The sequence below is a fragment of the Leuciscus leuciscus genome (genome assembly GCF_965113295.1).
Source record: "Leuciscus leuciscus genome assembly, chromosome: 23".
In the NCBI taxonomy this organism is placed as follows: domain Eukaryota; kingdom Metazoa; phylum Chordata; class Actinopteri; order Cypriniformes; family Leuciscidae; genus Leuciscus; species Leuciscus leuciscus.
Window position 1 is genome coordinate 11490580 of NC_138747.1, and position 19365 is coordinate 11509944.

A 19365-nucleotide genomic window follows, 5' to 3' on the forward strand; every position below is an offset into this window, starting at 1 on the left:
TTACTTCTGATGTTATTGCATTATAGAATAATTCTATATAAAATAGTGGATATAACATCAAACTTAAATGGCTTATGTGTTTAACGTAACCGTCTCCTTTTCAAAAATACTTTGGTCAGTTTAAGAATAAGTTATGCAATTTTTATATTATTTATTTGAAATAATTAAAAGATTCATGTGTATCCTTGTATTGATTAACCGGTCATGGTTGATATGAGAATTAGAAAGTAATTAGTAATAAGAAATGCAATAGAGAGTAATTCGTATAGTAATGTAATTGAAGATGTAATTAGTAGCTAGTAATTAATTAGCTACAAATTTGGGTCATCAGGGCTGTGACACAGGGTTGTTATAAAAAACGTCATGGGGTAATGGTTATTCACACCCTGTTATTAATAGCAGTAGAATCTCAATCTATTGCGTAAAACAGCTGGCCATGTGATCTCAACATGGCAGCAACCAGGGGAGACCAGCAGGGGCCCATTCTTTGCATGTGGATTACTCAGTTATCTGGATTTTTCTCTTGATGATTTGATCCAGGATTGTTAGGTTCTTCGAACATCTCGGAGTTGCTGTTACAGCAACAGGTCCTTAAACTCAAACCTGCTCATAGCAGGCCTATTTGTTGTAAACAGGAATAGATTGCATTTTTTTAAGCGGAGGTGATACTTAAAGTCTGCCCCAGCCACTGGTACTTTCTTACAAGAGTAGCTTACTGAACCAGGAACAATAATAATTAAAAATAATAATAATTAAAATAAAAAAATAATTAGAAAATACTATGATAATGTTGTGTAGTCTATCATAATATAGACACAGCCAATTTTTGCAGAAACCGTACCCTTAAAGGGATAGTTTAGTTCGCCCAAAAATGAAGATGTTGTCATCATATAGCCTACTCACCCTTATGTTGTTCCAAACCTGTATGAGTTTCTTTCTTTTGTTGAACACACAAAAAAATAAATTAAAAAATAAAATTAATAATTTTTAAAGAATACAGTTGACGGTAGCCATTGACTTCCATAGGAAAAAAAATACTATGGAAGTCAGTGGGTGCCGTCAACTGTCTGGTTACTTTGAGTTCGACAAAAGAAAAAAACTCATACAGGTTTGGAACAACCTGAGGGTAAGTATAGGCTAATGACAAAATTTACATTTTTGGGTGAACTATCCCATTTAGAAACTTTACTTAATGCTGTCCATTTAGAAACTTTACTTAATGCTGTCACCTTCACGTGACAAATCTGCTTCACAGGTAAAATTAAAAGAATAGCTAATTACAACATTTAAATAAAATGTAAAGTCTGTACAAATACTAGAAATCGTGAAATAATGGAAATAATTAGGAATCATTTAACAAAGAGTAGCCTATACACATTTCATGTAGAATACTTGGCTGCTTGCTTACTTAAGGTCCAATCGATACATTGCTGATCATGGTTTCGAGTATCGATACAGTATCTGTCCTTTCCAGTGAACACAAAACGTACAGTGATCTCAAACAATGTCATTTAAATATTGTAATCAAATCCCACAAATTTGCTTGAAGAACCAGATTAGCCAGAGATCAGTTATCATGATTAGAAGATCTGGCATCTGTCAGATCATGATCTCAGATGTCCTATGCACAAAGAATGGACCCCTGATATAGACATCAAACAGCTTTAACATCTCATGTAAACTCTATCCCCTATCCCCCATAACCCTAAGTAACTTTATCCCTAAACACAGAAAACTTTAAAAAATAATAATAATTTAGTATGATTTATAAGATGTTTTTCCACAAAAAATGTCCCCACAAGGTCAAAAATTACTGGTACTACTATCTTTGTAGGGACATTTGCTCCCCACAACGGAGGGTTTACCAGGACCACACACACACATGTACGTACACACACACACACACACACAGCAGACAGGACGTAGAGCTTGACATCATTTCTCCTCAGTCCATGCAAGAAGTAGTTCTGCGAATTAGTTTCCCGCATTCGAGCTGAGAACAAGGTGGTAAGTAGCCTAAACTTATCCCGCTTTCTAGACGACATCATGTGACATTATACTAAAACCTGTTTAAACTTTATCAAGCCCGATTTGAATATAGGCTACGTGATAGATTATAATGAGAGAAAGCGGTCTCAGAGTTAACGGAGTTAAGCTGAACTGCCATCTCAAAACGTGTTCTTTTTTTCTCGATCTACTTCTTTTTTAACCCACACGTTTAGCCAATGCAATGCTAATCAATCCCATTTTACTACTAAACAACAGGGTACAGTTACAAGATTTATTTCGTGTTGAACACGATTGCACGAGTTTCCACCTCGAAGATTAAACTTGAGCTGAACTTAAAGTGGAAACAGTTCGAACGGTTTGACTCTTTGATAACTTATCCATGTTTGTTAAACTTAAACTGTTACTTTACTATCCTAAATTGTCCGTAAGACTTACGGATAGCTACTTATAACGTTTTCGTTTGGATGTAGCTAAACCATGGCTCAAAAGAACGTAAGCTTTCCTACCTTCGTTTTTTGGCATGTAATCGGCGTTCAAGCGTTTGACTACCCGAGGCATTTGATGCCCAAAATGCTGTCTAAGGCGAGTGACTAAGCTATATAGATTATATGGTTTTATTTTTGACCAGTTATTAATTACTTATTACTCTAGTGTGGAATACCTTTCAGTTAGTGTGTAAATTAATATTGTCAGATTGGTTTGTTTCGTACTACGTGACGTTTAGAGTTAGGCGACTACGAGACCCAATTCATCCCACACATTTTTGCCAACACATATGGTCGAAATGCGGATAATTTTATTGAGTAAAAAAACTATACATTACTGTAAGAATTCAGTGATTATGTTACAAACATGTTGGTGACCGTTTATTTTAGAGTTCTTAACTGTGACATTAAATGATATAGTGCAACATAAAACATTCCAATGGACATAATAGATAAAAAAAAAATTATAATTACAACTGTGATGGTTCATGCTGGGAATTCTGGGAATGTCCATTTCCATTGAACTTAAATTAGATAACATTATTCAAATGAAATAATATCACTTTTTTTCAAAATTATCAAAAATGTAAATCAATACATCAATCCATCTTCTAAAAGACAATTATGAGTGTTTATATTTTAAACCTGTCAGGATGGTTTTTGCTGGAATTTGCATACATACGTACGTCACTAACCCGTGCGTGTCTCGTCATATTCCTAAATTTTATAAACTTTGCTCCGGCTATTTTGATGCGTGTATGGTGTGTGAGTGAGTCACAATGAGCGAGAAAGGTTGACATGGAGCATGCTAAATATCGAACCTCCGGGGAATCACCCGTTTAAAAAAAAAAACTATGAAGAGAGTTTGCTGGCAAAAAGAGAACAATGATGGAGCTCGTAATAAAACTGGAATCAACATTGGCTTGGCTTTTCAGAGATTGCAAGAACTGAAGGATTTGTAATGTTGTGAAAGCATCGCGAAGATGGCGCTTTTATTACTCAACAGGCGAGTAAGGTTTTTATTGAACAGATAAATTGCCATATCTTGCTCTCTAATGGAGTCCATTGTTAAGCATTATCTATTGTGAAGGGTCATTTCATTATGGTTGTTTTATCTGTGCTGGATTTTATTTTTAAGGAAGAACCGTTTCTATTAATGGGCATAGTTAAAGTATCGTCTTCAGAGAGTGCTTCAGATCCTTTCCATCTAAACTGGTTATATCTCTCTTAAAGGAGAACTCTGTAACTCTAGCGAACTCTAGTCACTTCTTCGCTGATTTTCCCTTTTGTTGTCGCATGTTTTCCCCACGAGCTCCCCCTACAGCTGTGGGGGGGCGTATATTTCACAACACGGTCGTAAAAAACTCACTTGCGGCGGCCTCCTCCCCCTCTCTACCGCTGCTCATGTGCGTTTGTTTTGATCGGAGCAAGCCAACTGTATCGCGTGGAGCTATGTCTACCGAGGTGAGTAATCTGGTAATACATCATACATGCGTGTGTGTTTATGTCGAATTGCCGTAAAGCAATTTGTGTTTCGCGCTCGTTCTCGTTCTAGTTCTCGCTTCTCACGAGACTTCCAATTTCACTTTGCCGGGACGGCAGTGCGCAAGTTGCAAGGTTGGTTTTCCGCCTGGGAACGCTGGGGGGAGCGGGGAAAGTCACCAATATCACCAGAACAGGTTGTTTAACCATCCAAATGATTTCTAGACAGTTTTATTAAGTTAAAAAAGTTACCAAGTTCTCCTTTAAAAGGATAGTTCACCCAAAAATGAAAAAATCTGTCATCGTTTACCACTCAGACCTGTATGAGGTTCTTTCTTCTGTTGAACACAAAAGAAGATATTTTGAAGAATGTTGGTAACCAGACAGTTAATTATAGCTTTTGACTTCCATAGTTGTTGTTTTTTACTATGCAAGTCAATGGCTACGGTCAACTGTCTGGTTACCAACATTTTTAATTGTGTTCTTTTGTCCACCTTCTTTTGTGTTCAACAGAAGAAAGAAACTGATACATATTTGGAATAACTTGAGGGTGAGTAAAGGATGACAGAACCAATTTTCTTGGGTGAACTATCCCTTTAAGCCGAGTAATTAATGTTTTATGAGCAATAGGGAACACGTGTACCTTTAACCATAACTTAATTTTACAATATTTTATGTGAAAGTGTACATATTGGCCTAAGGTATGATAATTCATACTTTTTACTTCTAAAAACAATATTTTTTACTAAAATTACATATGTTGTCAATTATAATAGTAATTTAACTATATACAATAAGGTAAGGATAAGAGTACAGTTAAACATGTAACATGTTTTGCTAGTAGCATTTTTACATTGTTTTCTAGTCAAATGTACATATTTTACAGTGTAGCTGTTCCTGTTTCTTAAGCTTAGTTTTAGATGTAACCCATGTGAGTTTAAGGGGAAAGGAAATGAGAGGGCCCCCTTGTTTTGCATTTTTAAAGATATTCTAGCTATCAGAGAGGCCGATAAGTAGGCTATGCTTGGAGTGATATAGTGGGGGTGGGACTTGTTTTTTTGTTTTTTTATCTTCAAGTTTAGGAAACCACACTACACACATTTTCACAAAAGTGAGGCAGAAATCAGTTAATGTAAAACCCCCCAAAAAACCTTCTCGTAGCAGCCGACTCCACACCTCACTTGAAACTCTCACTGTAGTGTTAACATGGCCTGACTCTTTAACATGCCCTGAGCAAAACAAGCCTCTTACGCCTCTGCAAGTTAAAAAGCTCTGGCTGGCATCCAAGGCAAGTCTATTAGAGCAGGGTTTTTCTCAGCACCTCAGCAGTTTTGATCGCTGTTTCGCTGTTTCATTTTTGCATGAATTTGTTTCTGGTGTTCGTCAGTGAATAGGAAACAAAAATGGAAAATCTCAAACACTGTTTATGTTTGGTAACACAGAAGAATATGTTTATTTAAACAGTTTGGGTAAATCAAAGTGGCTGTAATAATTGCTTCCAGTGTTGACAGTTTTTTTTTTTAATGTTGGCTGTAACCAACGTTGACACAATAGTGACACATGCGCCACAATATTCAGATGCAAAACACGATCAGATGACTGGCATCTGTTCCTGTGCAGATATACATAGTGGCTCCAACCACTTTATTTATCTTATCTTTTTTTTAAATTATTATTATTTAAATTATTATTATATTATTATATATTTAATGTATTATTTTTAAGTTATTATTATATATTTTTAATTATTATTATACATTTTATTATACATTATATATTTTATTCATAAACCATGGCAGAAAGTTTTCATATTTTTGCATTAAAAAAAGATAGAATTGCTAATTACAACATTTAAATAAAATGTAAAGTCTGTACAAATACTAGAAATCGTGAAATAATGGAAATAATTAGGAATCATTTAACAAAGAGTAGCCTATACATTTCATGTAGAATACTTATAACTTTTGTGTCGCTTTGGACACATATATGTATGTATAATTTAAATAGCTTTTCTAAGGCTCTGTTTTGCTCATATTATATTATATTATGGATTGCTATGAATTTTGCATTAAAAGCAGCTTGTGTTGGGGTAAAGACCGTTAATTAAAACTCATAAAACTGTTCTCAAAACTCATAAGACTCATTAACAAAGACCGCAATGCATTGTCAGCATTTATTAACTAACATTTGCTTGCTCTATGGTTCTCTTCCAAACCTTACCTCAAGGCTCACACAGAAAGTTTGGACAGGAGTCCTGTGAAAAGGGGGTCCCTTTTGCTGAGTAAAGGGCACATTTCAATGAGCAATCAAATCTGAATAGTTTGGCAGACATTGAGGAGCCTCTTGTTTCAGTAATGTGAGAATCCCACTGGCTCTGGTGTTAAACATATTGGTATGCAAATGAATTAGTGCAGACAGGGTGTTTCCCTTGATGCAGCAGAATAACTGTCCTAATAAATAAAAAAACACAGGAGCTTTTCATAGTTGTATTTTATCTGTTCTTTGACCATGCAAAGCCAGATTAGGCAGCAGTGTTGAGCCATGGTAACTTCATGAGAAACCTTGTTATCTTAATAAAAAAAATTAAAAACACACACACACATCACACAACACAGGCTGCCCATGTACCAGGCCCAGAGCAAATATTACTTTGGCTTAATACATTTATGTCATTCTTACAGCTGTTGTAATTTTGTAGTCTTGATTAGTGTTCTGAATGAACCGCTTGTTTCTCAGCTTAAGCGAATGAGAACGTTCTGGATTTATCAGCCCTGGATTGGCTACTTAAAGTTCCCTTGCGTTGCTTTTGAGATTAGTTCACTTTGAGTAATGAACGGTGGGGGAGACTCACTTTGCTGACTAGGTAGATTTGGCTGCGCTGGCCAGAGATGTAATTCTGTTTGGTCTGTAGTGAGACAGCTGTCTGGCAGGGAGAGACGGTTCTTCTGAATCAGCTGAACGTCAGCTGATCTCACATCCCCCACTCCATTACCAGCTTCTCCCTGCTCCGCCGGACACGGATCCCTAACAGATGAGGAAAGTCCTGGACTTCCTGTTTCTCCTATTGGATCAAATGTCAGCTTTGCTCTGCGGTCACACTGGCTGTCGTTCCTGGGATAGCTTTGTTTTTTTTTTTGTTTTTTTTAAAGTAAAGCGACTGTTCCAAGGATGTTTGTTAAGGACTTCAAGTAGGCTATTTAAGTACCATGCATCAAGTCAAGAGCTCTAGACTGGGAATTGTGGGAGTAGCTGTGTTTGACACTCATCAATCTAAAGATGGATTTGCTGCATTGATGTGATTGGTCCAACGCAGTCAGCGGTGCTTTATTTATGTAGATGTTCAGCGTGGATGTGGTGGGGAGTGCATTTTTGCAGTCTCGGGAGGCAACAGTTGTGACCTTTCTTCAACTTCCTTGTTGTATTTTGGAGTGCTCTCCACTGTGTTTTAAATAGACAGACAACGTTCCTTCCTTTCTTCCTTTTAGGTCAGTTCAACATGATTGAACATAACATGATTTTGAAAAAGAAAAAAAATGATTCTTTCTTTTTAGCACTGCCTCAAAGAATGAGTTTTCTCAGTGGAGTTTTGGGATAGATTACACAATAACTCATTGTTTACTCACCCTCAACACAAAACACAAAACAGGAACACAAAAGAAGAAATTAAATGCAATATTACATGCAATTACAATAAATGTGTACTGTAGCTTCAAAATGATCCAGTTCATATGTTCATAGGTCGTATGTCTTCTTTGCTATATTTTAAGTCTTCTGGAGGTTTTATGTGAGGAAGTGACTAAACTTTAAGTTGTTATTCACTGAAAATCTTGCAAAACTCCTTTTGGCATGTTTAATTTATTAACAAAATCTGATTTGTGAAGGAATCATTCTGAGTAAATCTGCCAATTCACTGAATTGCATTCATGAATCAGATCATGACATAATGGAAAAATAACTCAAAATGTTGATGTTCTTGTGTGTTTTTCAGGAGCTTTGGCAGCAGTGGGTGTTCGCAGTGGAATGAAACATGAGCAGAGGCGCCTACAGCTGTACAGACAGGAAGTGAAGCTGCCTCATCTCCGACTCATTTCCTTCACTGTACTGATTATTAAGATTTTGACTCCTTTTAGTGTGTTTCACCATGAGGCCTTGTGCTTTGGTTTTAAAAACTCATGACAGGATGGACAGATAGAACAAGGCCATAATGGACAATCCTGGATGGCAGATCCTGTCATTTTCCACCTCAGCGGCCTTTTTTTTGTGTAAAGCAACTTATCCTACACCATAAAAGCCACAATACATTTGGCAGGAACAAGCCAAGCCAGAAGTGAATGCATGTTACAGCGGTGGTTCCTTTAAATCTTTTCCTCTGGAAAATCCACCCCAGTTTTTCTTAGCCATGATGTTGAGAAGAAAACTGTACTTAGGTGCTTTGCTAGGTGCTATTTTGTTTTTAATGATAGCTGCTCACACCATTCAGAAGGCTGGGATTGTGCCCATCACAGTTTTGCCCTCTCACCACAATGCCAGGACACCAACAATGAACCAGACACAGTTACACCCTATCACCGAGCCAAGACGAGGTCATTACTGTTGCTGTACATCTTGTATAGCAGACACGGGTGTATCAAAGTGGTTTGACCAACATTATGATCATAAACAGAAACCTTACCTCACCGGCAGACAGGATGACATAGATCTGCCCTCTCTGAAGTGGTGGCTGGTAAGAAGCAGATTCTTTTGATTCAGATGGTTTAAATAGGCCATATTATGCTCTTTTATAAAGTCTTGATTTTGTCTACTACAAAAGCAATTTATTTTAAAAACACATTATTTTTCACATATTTTACATTATTGCAGCACCTCTCTTTCCAGTCTGTCAGTAACAGCGTTTCCCATACAATGGCGTAACTCGCTGCTTAACTACCATAGAACGATGCATCGTTGAAGAAATCAACTAGCTAGTCACGACTGTTTCCTGAAACCAATGTCGCAAATTTGTCATTCAACCATGTTGGTTAATGATGTCACGCAGGTAGAGTAATAACTTATTTAAATTAATCCTTTTGAGATCGAATTACTGCCAGATTTTTTGCTATAAATTACAGACATGGTATCTGAGGACTAATTCAAATTTTTTCAGTTATTTTGCTTTATTTCAAGATTCAATCATAGTCTCTTTCTTTCGTGCTAGAAAACATTCGCACATGCGCACTCTTCAAAAATGGTGCTTTAAATCTCTTGACAAGCTAAAAGACGTGAATGAAATTTGTATATATTCTAAATGAAAGATATGATTGTACTGAATGCCAGCTAGCTTGTTTTGCTCAAGATAAGGATTTAAGTCCACATGTCAAGCAAACAAGAAAGTGTGCTTCTAACCACAGGTCGAGATCTGTTTTAACCACACAACTTTGCGATGCTGTTTGTGAATGTTTGTTGGAACTATGGTTTCAGGAAACAGACTCGTTGAACTGTGCTGATAACGACAGAACTTGCGACTGGTTAGCTAACAATGCTTTTGTGAAACTCACCTTTGTTTAGTTCTGGGCTGTGTTCAGCCCCGACAAAAATTTGCTAAACGTTTTTTAAACGAAAACGGTGGTGCGTTGAACACCCTGTTCTGATGACGCAAGAGTTGCAACTATGGCAGCTGAGAAGGCCATTCTTTGTGTTCTTTTTGAAGAATTTTCAGAGCCTGATGAAATCGGTATATATACGTGTTTAATACTGAAAATGTATTATGCTCATGTTACGCTCAATGTTACAGTCGCTGCCCTTGCCTTCCAGAATAAAAGAGAACATCCCAATCGAGTGAAGGGATTTGTAAAACATTTGGTTCCTAATTATTGTGATCCAACATTTGCCTCGCATTTCAGGATGAAAAGACAAACATGTCTTCTAATATCTTCAATTGTTGCGTATACCGAGCTGCACACATTTGTAAACGACTTTACTTGGACTCTTTGTGCGAGCTGTCTCTTTAATACCGCGTGGTTTATATACATGTTGCTGCTGATTGGGCTGACATTTTTGACACACCCACCAAACAAGAGTAAATGTATCAAACCCCGTTGCACACTGTTTCCAGGAAACTTGTCATTCAACCTGGAAACCGTAGCAAAACATTGTGCACAGGTTTGAGCTTGAACGTGCCTGTGGTCTCTAAAGTCCCTCAATGTGCTCTGATGTGAAATGTCACGCCCCTTACCATAACCGCAAGTTTCAGGTACTTCAGAAACACTGCTTCCTGATATAGAGAATACGGATTTGTTGCACTTGGCATGTTTGGTTTGATTAAAACAAGCCCTGGTGCGATTACTCTGTTAGTGCAGTTAATTTGAAGTGTAAATGCTACAATCCGAACCCTGGTGTGCACCAAACAAGCGGACAGAGACCGCTGAAAAGATTGTTCTCGGTCCGCTTCCAAATCAACTCTGGTTCTTTTTGAATGAAATATGAACGCAACTAAAAACGGGACACGATGTCACAAGATACGACCCTAAAAAAGAACAGAATGCTCAAGTTTTCGGCAAAAAACTCAACTCTCAATATGTAGATTTAGCTCAACAGGATCTGTTTTCCAATTTCTGCAACGAATGGGACAGTTAATGTTGTATTTGTTCCTTGATTCATTTGCTAGTCTCTAGACAGCCATTGGCCATTCTAAGCTAGAGACAGAATAGCTCTTGGGATTCTCAGGCATGCCTCTGAAGTCATAGCTGTAGATATCATTTTCATTTCCCTTTTCTGGCACACGGACACGTCAGGGAAAGACAACAGCTGGTGTGTTCATTCCAGACCATCTCAAGTTCACTTACTACCATCATATCTGTTCGCCAAACATCATTAAAGTGATGGCTGTGGATCCCAGAGTCATTATCTGGTTTCCTTAAACAAAAAAGTAATTTTCCCTTGGGAACAAGGGCACAAATAGGCCCTTCGGCCCAGCCATGTGTTTCAGTAAGTTTTAATTTAGCCTAATTAAAGGCTTTCAGACCTTTGCAGGCAATGGCACTAAGAGTGCACTCAGATAAGCCTGAAATTGGTTTGCCTGAAGTGTCTTGAGTTTCCATGGCACATAGAAACGTTCGCAGCATTTTAAATAATGCATTAAGAAAATATACAATAACACCAAAGACCATTGCTGGGATAGTCGTCATTTCTTTTAACATTAAAGATGTAGAGATTAGTAGTGAAAAATAAATATTATTTAAATTTTGAGGTTCAGCTCTATAATTTTTATTAATGATATTGCTTTGCAGTCTTTGCAGTCATCTGATGGAACGATCGAGGATGTCACCCAGAAGATGTTTAAGATAATTTCCCCTCCACCTAAAGACAAAATTCCACGGCAAAACCAGTGCCGGAAATGTGCAGTTGTTGGAAACTCAGGCAATCTGTCGAAGTCCAAAAACGGAGCCTTGATAGATTCCCATTCAACTGTTATTAGGTGTGTTTTCTGCTCTTTATGTGTTAAGTCTAAATACAGTAGTCAACATCTGAAGTGGATCAAAAAAGTTCATCAAAGCTGTCCTAAGAAAAGAACGGGTATTGTTAAAAATTCATGTATAACTTTGATGAAAGGTTTTGATCCACTTCAAATGTTGACTAATGTAGTTCACCCGAAAATTCAAATTAATCAATACAACACAAAAAAGAATTTGAATTTTGAAAACATTGGTTTTGTCCATACTATGATAGTTAATGGGGCCCAATTTTTTTTTTACTTCCTTAATGTTCATTGTAAAGACAAAACAACATTGAGAAAATTTTCAAAAGATTTTCGTTAAAAATCCTTTCACATTTCAACCACATTAAGGAATTAAAATATGAATGCTGGTTCATGTTGACTTTAAAAGTGTCTAAGAGAGAAACCTGAAAAAACTATTTTAAAAATGGATTTTTATTTTAAGTAGCCAATAAGTGCATGTTTTTTTTGTTTTTTTTTTTACTAATGCATTTCCACTGAAACGTTCTACAGAATGAATAAGGCCGTAACTGTGGGTTATGAAGAGGATGTTGGTAACCGAACCACCCACCACTTTCTGTATCCAGAGAGTGCGATCGATCTGAGACCTGGTGTCCATCTCGTCCTTCTTCCTTTCAAATTGAAAGACATGCAGTGGTTGTCCAGCGCCCTTTCCACAGGAGAGATCAAAATGTACCTCAAAATATTTCTGAAAATTGTGCAACATGTTTTTAATTTAACTAAAAACATTTTATTACTCTAAAAATGACTAAAATGTTTGAATATCCTAAACAGGACGTACATGAGAGTGAAAAATCGTGTAGAAGCTGACAAAGACAAGGTGAGTGTAAATCATGCTAAAGCTTGTAAATCCATAAACACATTAATCTGTTAAGCCTAACTTTACTGTCTGTGTGTGCCGACCAGGTGATGGTTGTAAATCCAGCCTTCTTTAAGTACATACATGACAAATGGACAGAGCGTCATGGAAGGTATCCGTCCACTGGGATAGTAGCCATTATATTTGCTTTGCATCTTTGTGACGAGGTTTGTATTTCTATTTACAGCCAATAAAATCATTTCTGCGTCCCTAGATGATTTCAATCATGATGTTCAATCTCAACAGGTGTCAGTGTTTGGATATGGGGCAGACAAGCAAGGAAACTGGCACCACTATTGGGAGAACAACAGATACGCAGGTGCCTTTCGAAAGACTGGCGTCCACAATGCGGATTTCGAGACTGAGATCATTCATAGGCTCAACGCAGAGAGCAAAATCAAACTGTACAGATGAGCCTGTAATTATGGCCTTTATTGACTCAGTAGTGCTCAGTGCCATGTAAATGCCAGGCCAGGACTTGCACTGCAGCCGTATGGAAGCCAAAGAGACGCAGATCTGTGATCCACCCTACCATTAATTGACCACTGTGAACTGCACTGAACCAAACCCACAGACATCAAGCTGTAGTCCTAAGACCGAATGAACAACTCCTGTTCTCTAACAGCATTTTACTCTCTACGTGCCTGAAGAAAAAGACGGATGTTGCCTTCCTCCCCAGTCTGGCATTGAAACCTTGAAGAAGATGAACAGTAAGCAAATTGGCTTGATCTAAGCCCCCTTATATACTTCTTTCTTATTCAAGCTGACTAGCCTCACACAGTGTCTGCACTGCAAATGTGCAATTTGTGACAAAACTAGATGGGTTTCGCGTGTAATCGACAAAGCTGTCTGAACTGCAAGAAAGTTGTTGATCATCAGCTCCATTCACTTGCAGATGTTATAAAAAGCCATTTATCAGGGCATTAAAGCCTTAGTCAACAAGTCAACATGAAGCAGCATTTGCAACCCACTTTTCCTAACAAAATATCCAATGACGAAAAAAAGGGTGGGTTTGATTTGAACCATTGGTAATTGATTGGATCGTGAAAAGTGGGTGTTAAAGGGGTCCTATTGTGCCCTTTTACTAAGTGTTGATTTTATTTTGGGGGTGTACTGGAATATATTTTCATGCTTGATTGTTCAAAAAACGCATTCTTTTTCACATATTTTACATTATTACAGCTCCTCTCTCCCCAGTCTGGTTGAATGCGTTTTTTTCGATGAAGCCCCTCCTTCTGAAATACAAAATGCGCTGTGATTGGTTAGCTGGCCTTGTGTGTTGTGATTGGCAGCGCTTGGCGTGTGTTCGGGAAATGTCCCGCCCCTTCATAACCGCAAACTCGACTAAAATTTAGATATTAACGATGGCGTCAGTTTCAAACCATTTCGAGCCCGATTCAGACCCTGACAATGTTAACAATCAAGAGGATTGTGCAAAACAGATTTCAAGCACGGACTTAGCAAACACGGATTTCACAGGATATTTCAGAGTAGTATGTTTTTTGTGTCATTTTCTTATAGATATGATGTAATCCACCATTTAATCATATTTGTCGGAAATCTATGGTAATACAAACAGTAATCGATCACAAAATCATGGATAATTTTCCTAAGGGGCGGTGAACAGTATTACAAAAGCAAGAGCTTACAAAAGCTAAAGTAAACACTACATCAATACTGTAATGTTAAATAGCAGGCTAGCGGAGGCAAAAATGTCCCTTCCTTTACATCATAGCTATCATAGCACTTATAATTGGAACTGTTAATAGAAAACACAACTACAAATAATATGACATACTTACAAGTTGTGATCAATAAACAACAGATTGTCCCGACAAAATGGGAATGGCTACGTCTTTCAGGAGAAGCTTTTGTGCATATAGCCTGCATTGCACTCTCTTCTGGAAGCTGTTTTACGTAAAAAACGAGAAATAAATTTTAACCTCTCTAAGTTTGTTTGCCTAAGGCAAACTTTTTCTGGGGTGTAAAAAACAGCGACAACAACTCTTCCTCTTCTCTAAAGCAGCCCAACGTGGCCTCACCCTCTTTGTTGCGTGTCCCCGGGGACAGGGTTTATGTACATTTTAGGGTTTGTGAATTCACCAACCCAGGAAGAAGCTCGTTGTAGTCCCTACCAGCCATTTGCTGTAGTCCTTAAAAAGCAATTTCTGTAAAAGAAAATATCTCCCTTTGCATTGAACTTTGAGCATCGTAACTTTGCAGATGTTGTTTATGCTTAAACAGCAACATTACACACTAACTAAAGTTAAAAAACTGAAATCATAATCAAGGACCCCTTTAAATATCAGATTGGACCATATGACAGGAGGTTTGGTTGGGCAGTTTACTTGTGTCAACTGAAAATAAATTAGGTGGAGCAAGTTGTTCAATTTTGATGAAAAATTATGGAATTTTTTTATTTTATTTGTTTCTTTTTCTTTGAAGTGATGCACATTGATAAACTGTGCAAAATAAGAACATTATTAAAATAGTATTAAGGGATATTTCACTTGCAACACAAAAGAAGATATTTTGGAGAACGTTGGGATTCAAAAAACATTAGACCCCATTAAAAAAAACACTTTCTCAAAATACTTTTTTTGTATTCCGCTGTAGGGTTGTCAAATAGACCAAAGTCGGTACTAAAAAAAAGTTGACAGTACCAACATTTCTGCTGTACCGGTAGTACCGAGTATGGGGTATTTTCGGTACCCGCTGATAGACACTGCTTTTAAACACTCTTGTTCATGTTTTTTCGAGTGCCCTGAGCATCAAAGGTTTCAAAGAAAGGCATCAAAGAAAAAAAAATTTAAGTACTTAATTTAACAGTTTTTGCTCTGGTACCGAAATTGATACAAAGAACCACGAAATTTTACTTGTATTGGTACTGACTACTAAAATTTTGATTCTGTGACAACCCTATTCTGCAGAACAAAAAGGCTTACTGGTTGGGATCGACATGAGGGCGAGTAAATGATGACAAAATCAAGAAAAATTCATTCTTGGGGGAACTAAAGTACATAAGATTTGATTAAATTTCATGTTGACTTTAAACTTTAACCTGCAGTGCATTAAAGCATTTTAGATTGCAAGTTTGTGGATTAAAAGGTTTCAAAAGATTGAATAAGCAATAAACACATTTTTAAAAATCAGAAATGATAGCGTATTAAGACGTTGACAAATGTTATTTTAGATTTCACATCAGACAATTACAGAGATGCACTGACATTGTTCAAGTCACCACACATTTCCTGCATTGGTATTTGAAGGACTCTTCTAACCTTAAAGTTCTCTTCTAATTTAACCATACTGCCAATGAAATCACCTAATTATACCCAAAACACATGCTGGAAGATGTATATCACACAGAGCTGTGAAAGTATTCTAGATTGTAGTTGAGAGTGTGGAGTTTCCTATGGTTATGTGTTTAATAGCATTATATACCTTTAGACCAAAGCCGTCCCTAAAGTGATGCATCTGGTCGCAGTGGCCTTAAAATGACCCGTTGGCACTCATACAACAGCCTGCCTTGTGATTTACAGTTCTGGATAAAGCAAATGCTGTACTTTCATACATGTTTGATTCATTATCTCTTATTCCTGAAATACAATTGATCTCTGTATTTTTGTAGTTGAAATTACTGGTCGTAGATGTTCTGTGGGTTTTTTTTTCCCTTTTCTAGTTTGCATAATTGTGAACTTTAAGGACTGTGACAAGGTTGAAACTTGAGCTGTAATTTCGTAAGTTCGTTGCCAAGTATTACCACACGTGTGTTTGTTCTGTGGTTTTATGTTCTTGAATGTATTTTGGCTTTGCATTGCTTCATGTCAGTCAGTGGCTATCAAAGTTTACAGAGTTTTCATGGAAAGCAGAGTCACAGATAATCTGAAAATACACAAACACTCAAATCAGGACATTGAAGATTTAAGAGTTTGGACAAAGTTCAGTTTTATTCTAATTAGAAACAAACCAAAACCAAAGCATAAACAATAAAAAATATTTGAATTAAAAAGTCACAGTTTAGGGCATCCAGCACAGTATTAAAAAAATATTTGATAATTTTGCATAAATAAAAATACAGAAAAACATACAAGCCTTTTTTTTTTTTTTTTTTTATGAGATACACAATACATAAATATCTCACAACACCATAGTTTTCCATTCAGGTTCTTTAACAAATAAAAAGCAAATGCTGAAACCACATTTTCAACTTGTACTGTAATACATGACTGTGTATGTACAAGATCCTATGATCCAAGTAGTGAAATAGTTCAATTAAAATGTAATATCCCTGCTGGAATAATTATCGAGGAGGAGTCTGAGATATTGAGCAGTACAGTCAAGAAAAGCTGTGGCCAAATTACTTTTTATCGTTTTGTTTACAGCTCATATATTCAAACAACATGTGACTGCAGATGTAATATTCCCTGGGTGTGACATCATTTGAAAAAATGTCTTCTGCCACAAGTAGTTATCTACTCTAAAGCACTTTAAGAAGTTAGTACATGTTCAAAGACTGTCCAGCTGAATGTGATGGTTTGATCCCATTGTAATGGCCAAATTGTGTGGTGTGTGCACATCTTTGTAAGCTTCTGTGTTCATGATGTTTTGTGTGAACCTGTGATTAATCTGTGGTCTGTTTTCAATAAACCACTTACTTAACCATTTTTTCAGTTATTATTTTATCTGAAGGTACAGAAACAATGGTATTTCACCCAAAATCAAAAGAAAATTCCTTTTGGAATAAAGACATTTTAGGACCATTAAGGTTTTATTAAAACAATTTTTTTTATTCTGGGATATATATATATATAGAAATATTTTTTTAAAGCACTTTTTATACCAAAAACATTTACTTCATTCATTTTATTGAAACTAGTAGTATTTTTGTGCCATTTATGTAACAAAATACTGTACAGTATTTAATAAAGAGAATAATGAATGATAACTATGATAATTCAAAATTATAATCGATTTAAAAATAACTGAGAATTTGGGGCAAAGTGTGCTAAATTATTGAGAAAATGTCACAATACAAATATCCTTGGTATATAGAAAACCTTTTTTCTTTTAAATGTAGGTGAAATATGACCTGAATGTGTTTTTGTGCTATACACCCAAGCACACGGTTTTCATCATTCATTCATTTGTTCATACTTTTCTTTTCTAAAATAATTATGTTGTTATCAAGTAACCCAGTCACAGAGAATTTTGTCTCCATTGTTCTTTTTTGTCTCCATTTCTTAGCAACAATCTCGACATTACACTTTCTGTGGCCTGACATAAATGATTACTCACATTCGAGTTCAGTTCAATGTAACAAATGACATGCGGTTCATGCTGTGTGTGCCTTTGGAGCAGTTTTAGGATGGTACATTTTACTCAACGAGCGTTCGGTTAGGATGGATCATGGGGCATGATTCTCATGTCTGAGGGACCTGAACAACCACAAACTATGAGAATTTTTGTCCACAGCACAACTCGTTCCACATATCCCATCTCTCCTGGCGCTGTGAGTGCTGCTTTGTCATGCTGATTCTTCATTACCGATGGTTCTGTGGGTAGACTTCAAGCCCCTCATTTCCCAGGGTGCTTTGGCAGTAAAGTCAACCGTGCTATGATTTCAGATCCTGGCCGGCTTCATTCGGTGAGCATAGAGACAAATGATGCTGGAAATAAGCCCGTTCTGTCTGGCTGTCCCTCGATGTAGCCATGCTGAAAGGAAGACATTACTGGCTCTGGTTAGAGTCATCAAAAGGAAGGATGAGGAATTCAATTAAATGAAAGGGCGGCGCATGACAACATGTAATGAAGAAATAATGTCATAAACAAGGGCTGCGCTTCCTGACAGAATGAAAATGAAAAAGCAATGCTGGGAACACAGAAGATGCGGGATGTTTTAAAAAAAAAATACAATTCACGATTCATTTCACTTTCAAAGCTCTTTCCTGCATGCAAAGAGTCTCTCTATGAATCTATAAGAAATGTATTCTTTTGATGGGCCATCCAGAGGCTATTTTTCCTGTCGAAGCATCTGCAGGATATTAGACAAGCCCGCTGGAGACATGGGCAGCTCTCTGACTCAGAATAAAACATGGACCCTGAGAGCTCTGCTCTGATAAGTTCCATCTGCTCCCATGAGATTGTGGGATAGATCTCCACACACAGCATGACTGTAAAAGGCTAACAAGAACCCTGCCTCTTCCTCGTCAAAACCATATTTAACCGTAACAAGGCTTTTGAGCCATTTATCACAGCGATACTTCAAAGGGCCGAAAACAACTGAGAATTAAGTAGAAAACTCAAAAACGGAATGTAAAACAAGAAAGCACAATAGAGCTGTTCATCCAGAAAGAATTTTTATGTCAAAGATTCCCTCAGGATTCTGCCATGGGTTTTTAAATAACGGTTTTGGATTTTCTGTGGTTACCTGAAGATACTTACATGTTTGTTCTACAACATATTACACATAGTCATTCAAGCATTCATTTTAAAAACCCTATGTTAAACTAAAAATTTTATGTTTTTTGGTAATTGAAATAAAGCTGAAGTAACATACAATATAAATACTGGATAAACTTAAAAAATGTGAACTAGTGAATGAAACGAAAATAACTGGAGAAAAATAAAGCTATATAAAAATATAAAAAAAAATTTATTACAAAAGAACATAAAAAAAAGGAGATATAAAAGCTAATTCAAAATATGAATAACTACTATAATAGTATATAAATAATATTAAAATAACAGTGTAGCGATATATAAGCAACATACCTTTAAAAAGCACACAACGGTTTCAAAATACACATTTGAGATATGACTGTGTAATTTATGTTGTTGAGCTAAACAGGAAAGTTTCTTATAATAATTTTACCCACAGAGCTTTTTTCTCATAATTATACTAAAAAAATATCAGACATTCCCAAGGGAACCCATGGCAAATTAGCCTTGCGGATTTGACATTATGACTTAACAGTTCTATTATTAAACAGTTCTCTGGAATGCTTGAATCTGATTGGTCAATTGCACTATTCTGC

General features: G+C 36.6%; 2 protein-coding genes across 3 annotated transcripts in view; one reads left to right on the forward strand and one right to left on the reverse strand.

Moving 5' to 3' along the window:
• The first annotated feature begins 1905 nt into the window (after nt 1-1905).
• Nucleotides 1906-16444, forward strand: st3gal8 (ST3 beta-galactoside alpha-2,3-sialyltransferase 8). Its single transcript, XM_082155041.1, has 7 exons — nt 1906-2007; nt 7966-8700; nt 11243-11430; nt 11962-12141; nt 12244-12289; nt 12376-12495; nt 12575-16444. The coding sequence occupies exons 2-7, from the start codon at nt 8377-8379 to the stop codon at nt 12740-12742; spliced, it is 1026 nt and encodes a 341-aa protein (XP_082011167.1). The 5' UTR covers nt 1906-2007; nt 7966-8376; the 3' UTR covers nt 12743-16444.
• unm_sa1614 (un-named sa1614) overlaps nt 16396-19365 on the reverse strand; it is a 39503-nt gene continuing 36533 nt past the window's right edge. For both annotated transcript variants that reach the window (XM_082155018.1, XM_082155017.1), the window contains exon 28: nt 16396-18043. In XM_082155018.1, coding sequence (XP_082011144.1) covers nt 17969-18043 — 75 coding nt within the window. In that variant the 3' untranslated portion in view covers nt 16396-17968. The remainder of the gene's footprint in view (nt 18044-19365) is intronic.

Coding starts and splice junctions, on each gene's coding strand:
- st3gal8 (XM_082155041.1), top strand. CDS start 8,377: ATGATGTTGAGAAGAAAACTGTACTTAGGTGCTTTGCTAGGTGCTATT. Junction 12,142..12,243: donor TCCACAGGAGAGATCAAAAT/GTACCTCAAAAT, acceptor TATCCTAAACAG/GACGTACATGAGAGTGAAAA. Junction 12,290..12,375: donor TAGAAGCTGACAAAGACAAG/GTGAGTGTAAAT, acceptor TGTGCCGACCAG/GTGATGGTTGTAAATCCAGC.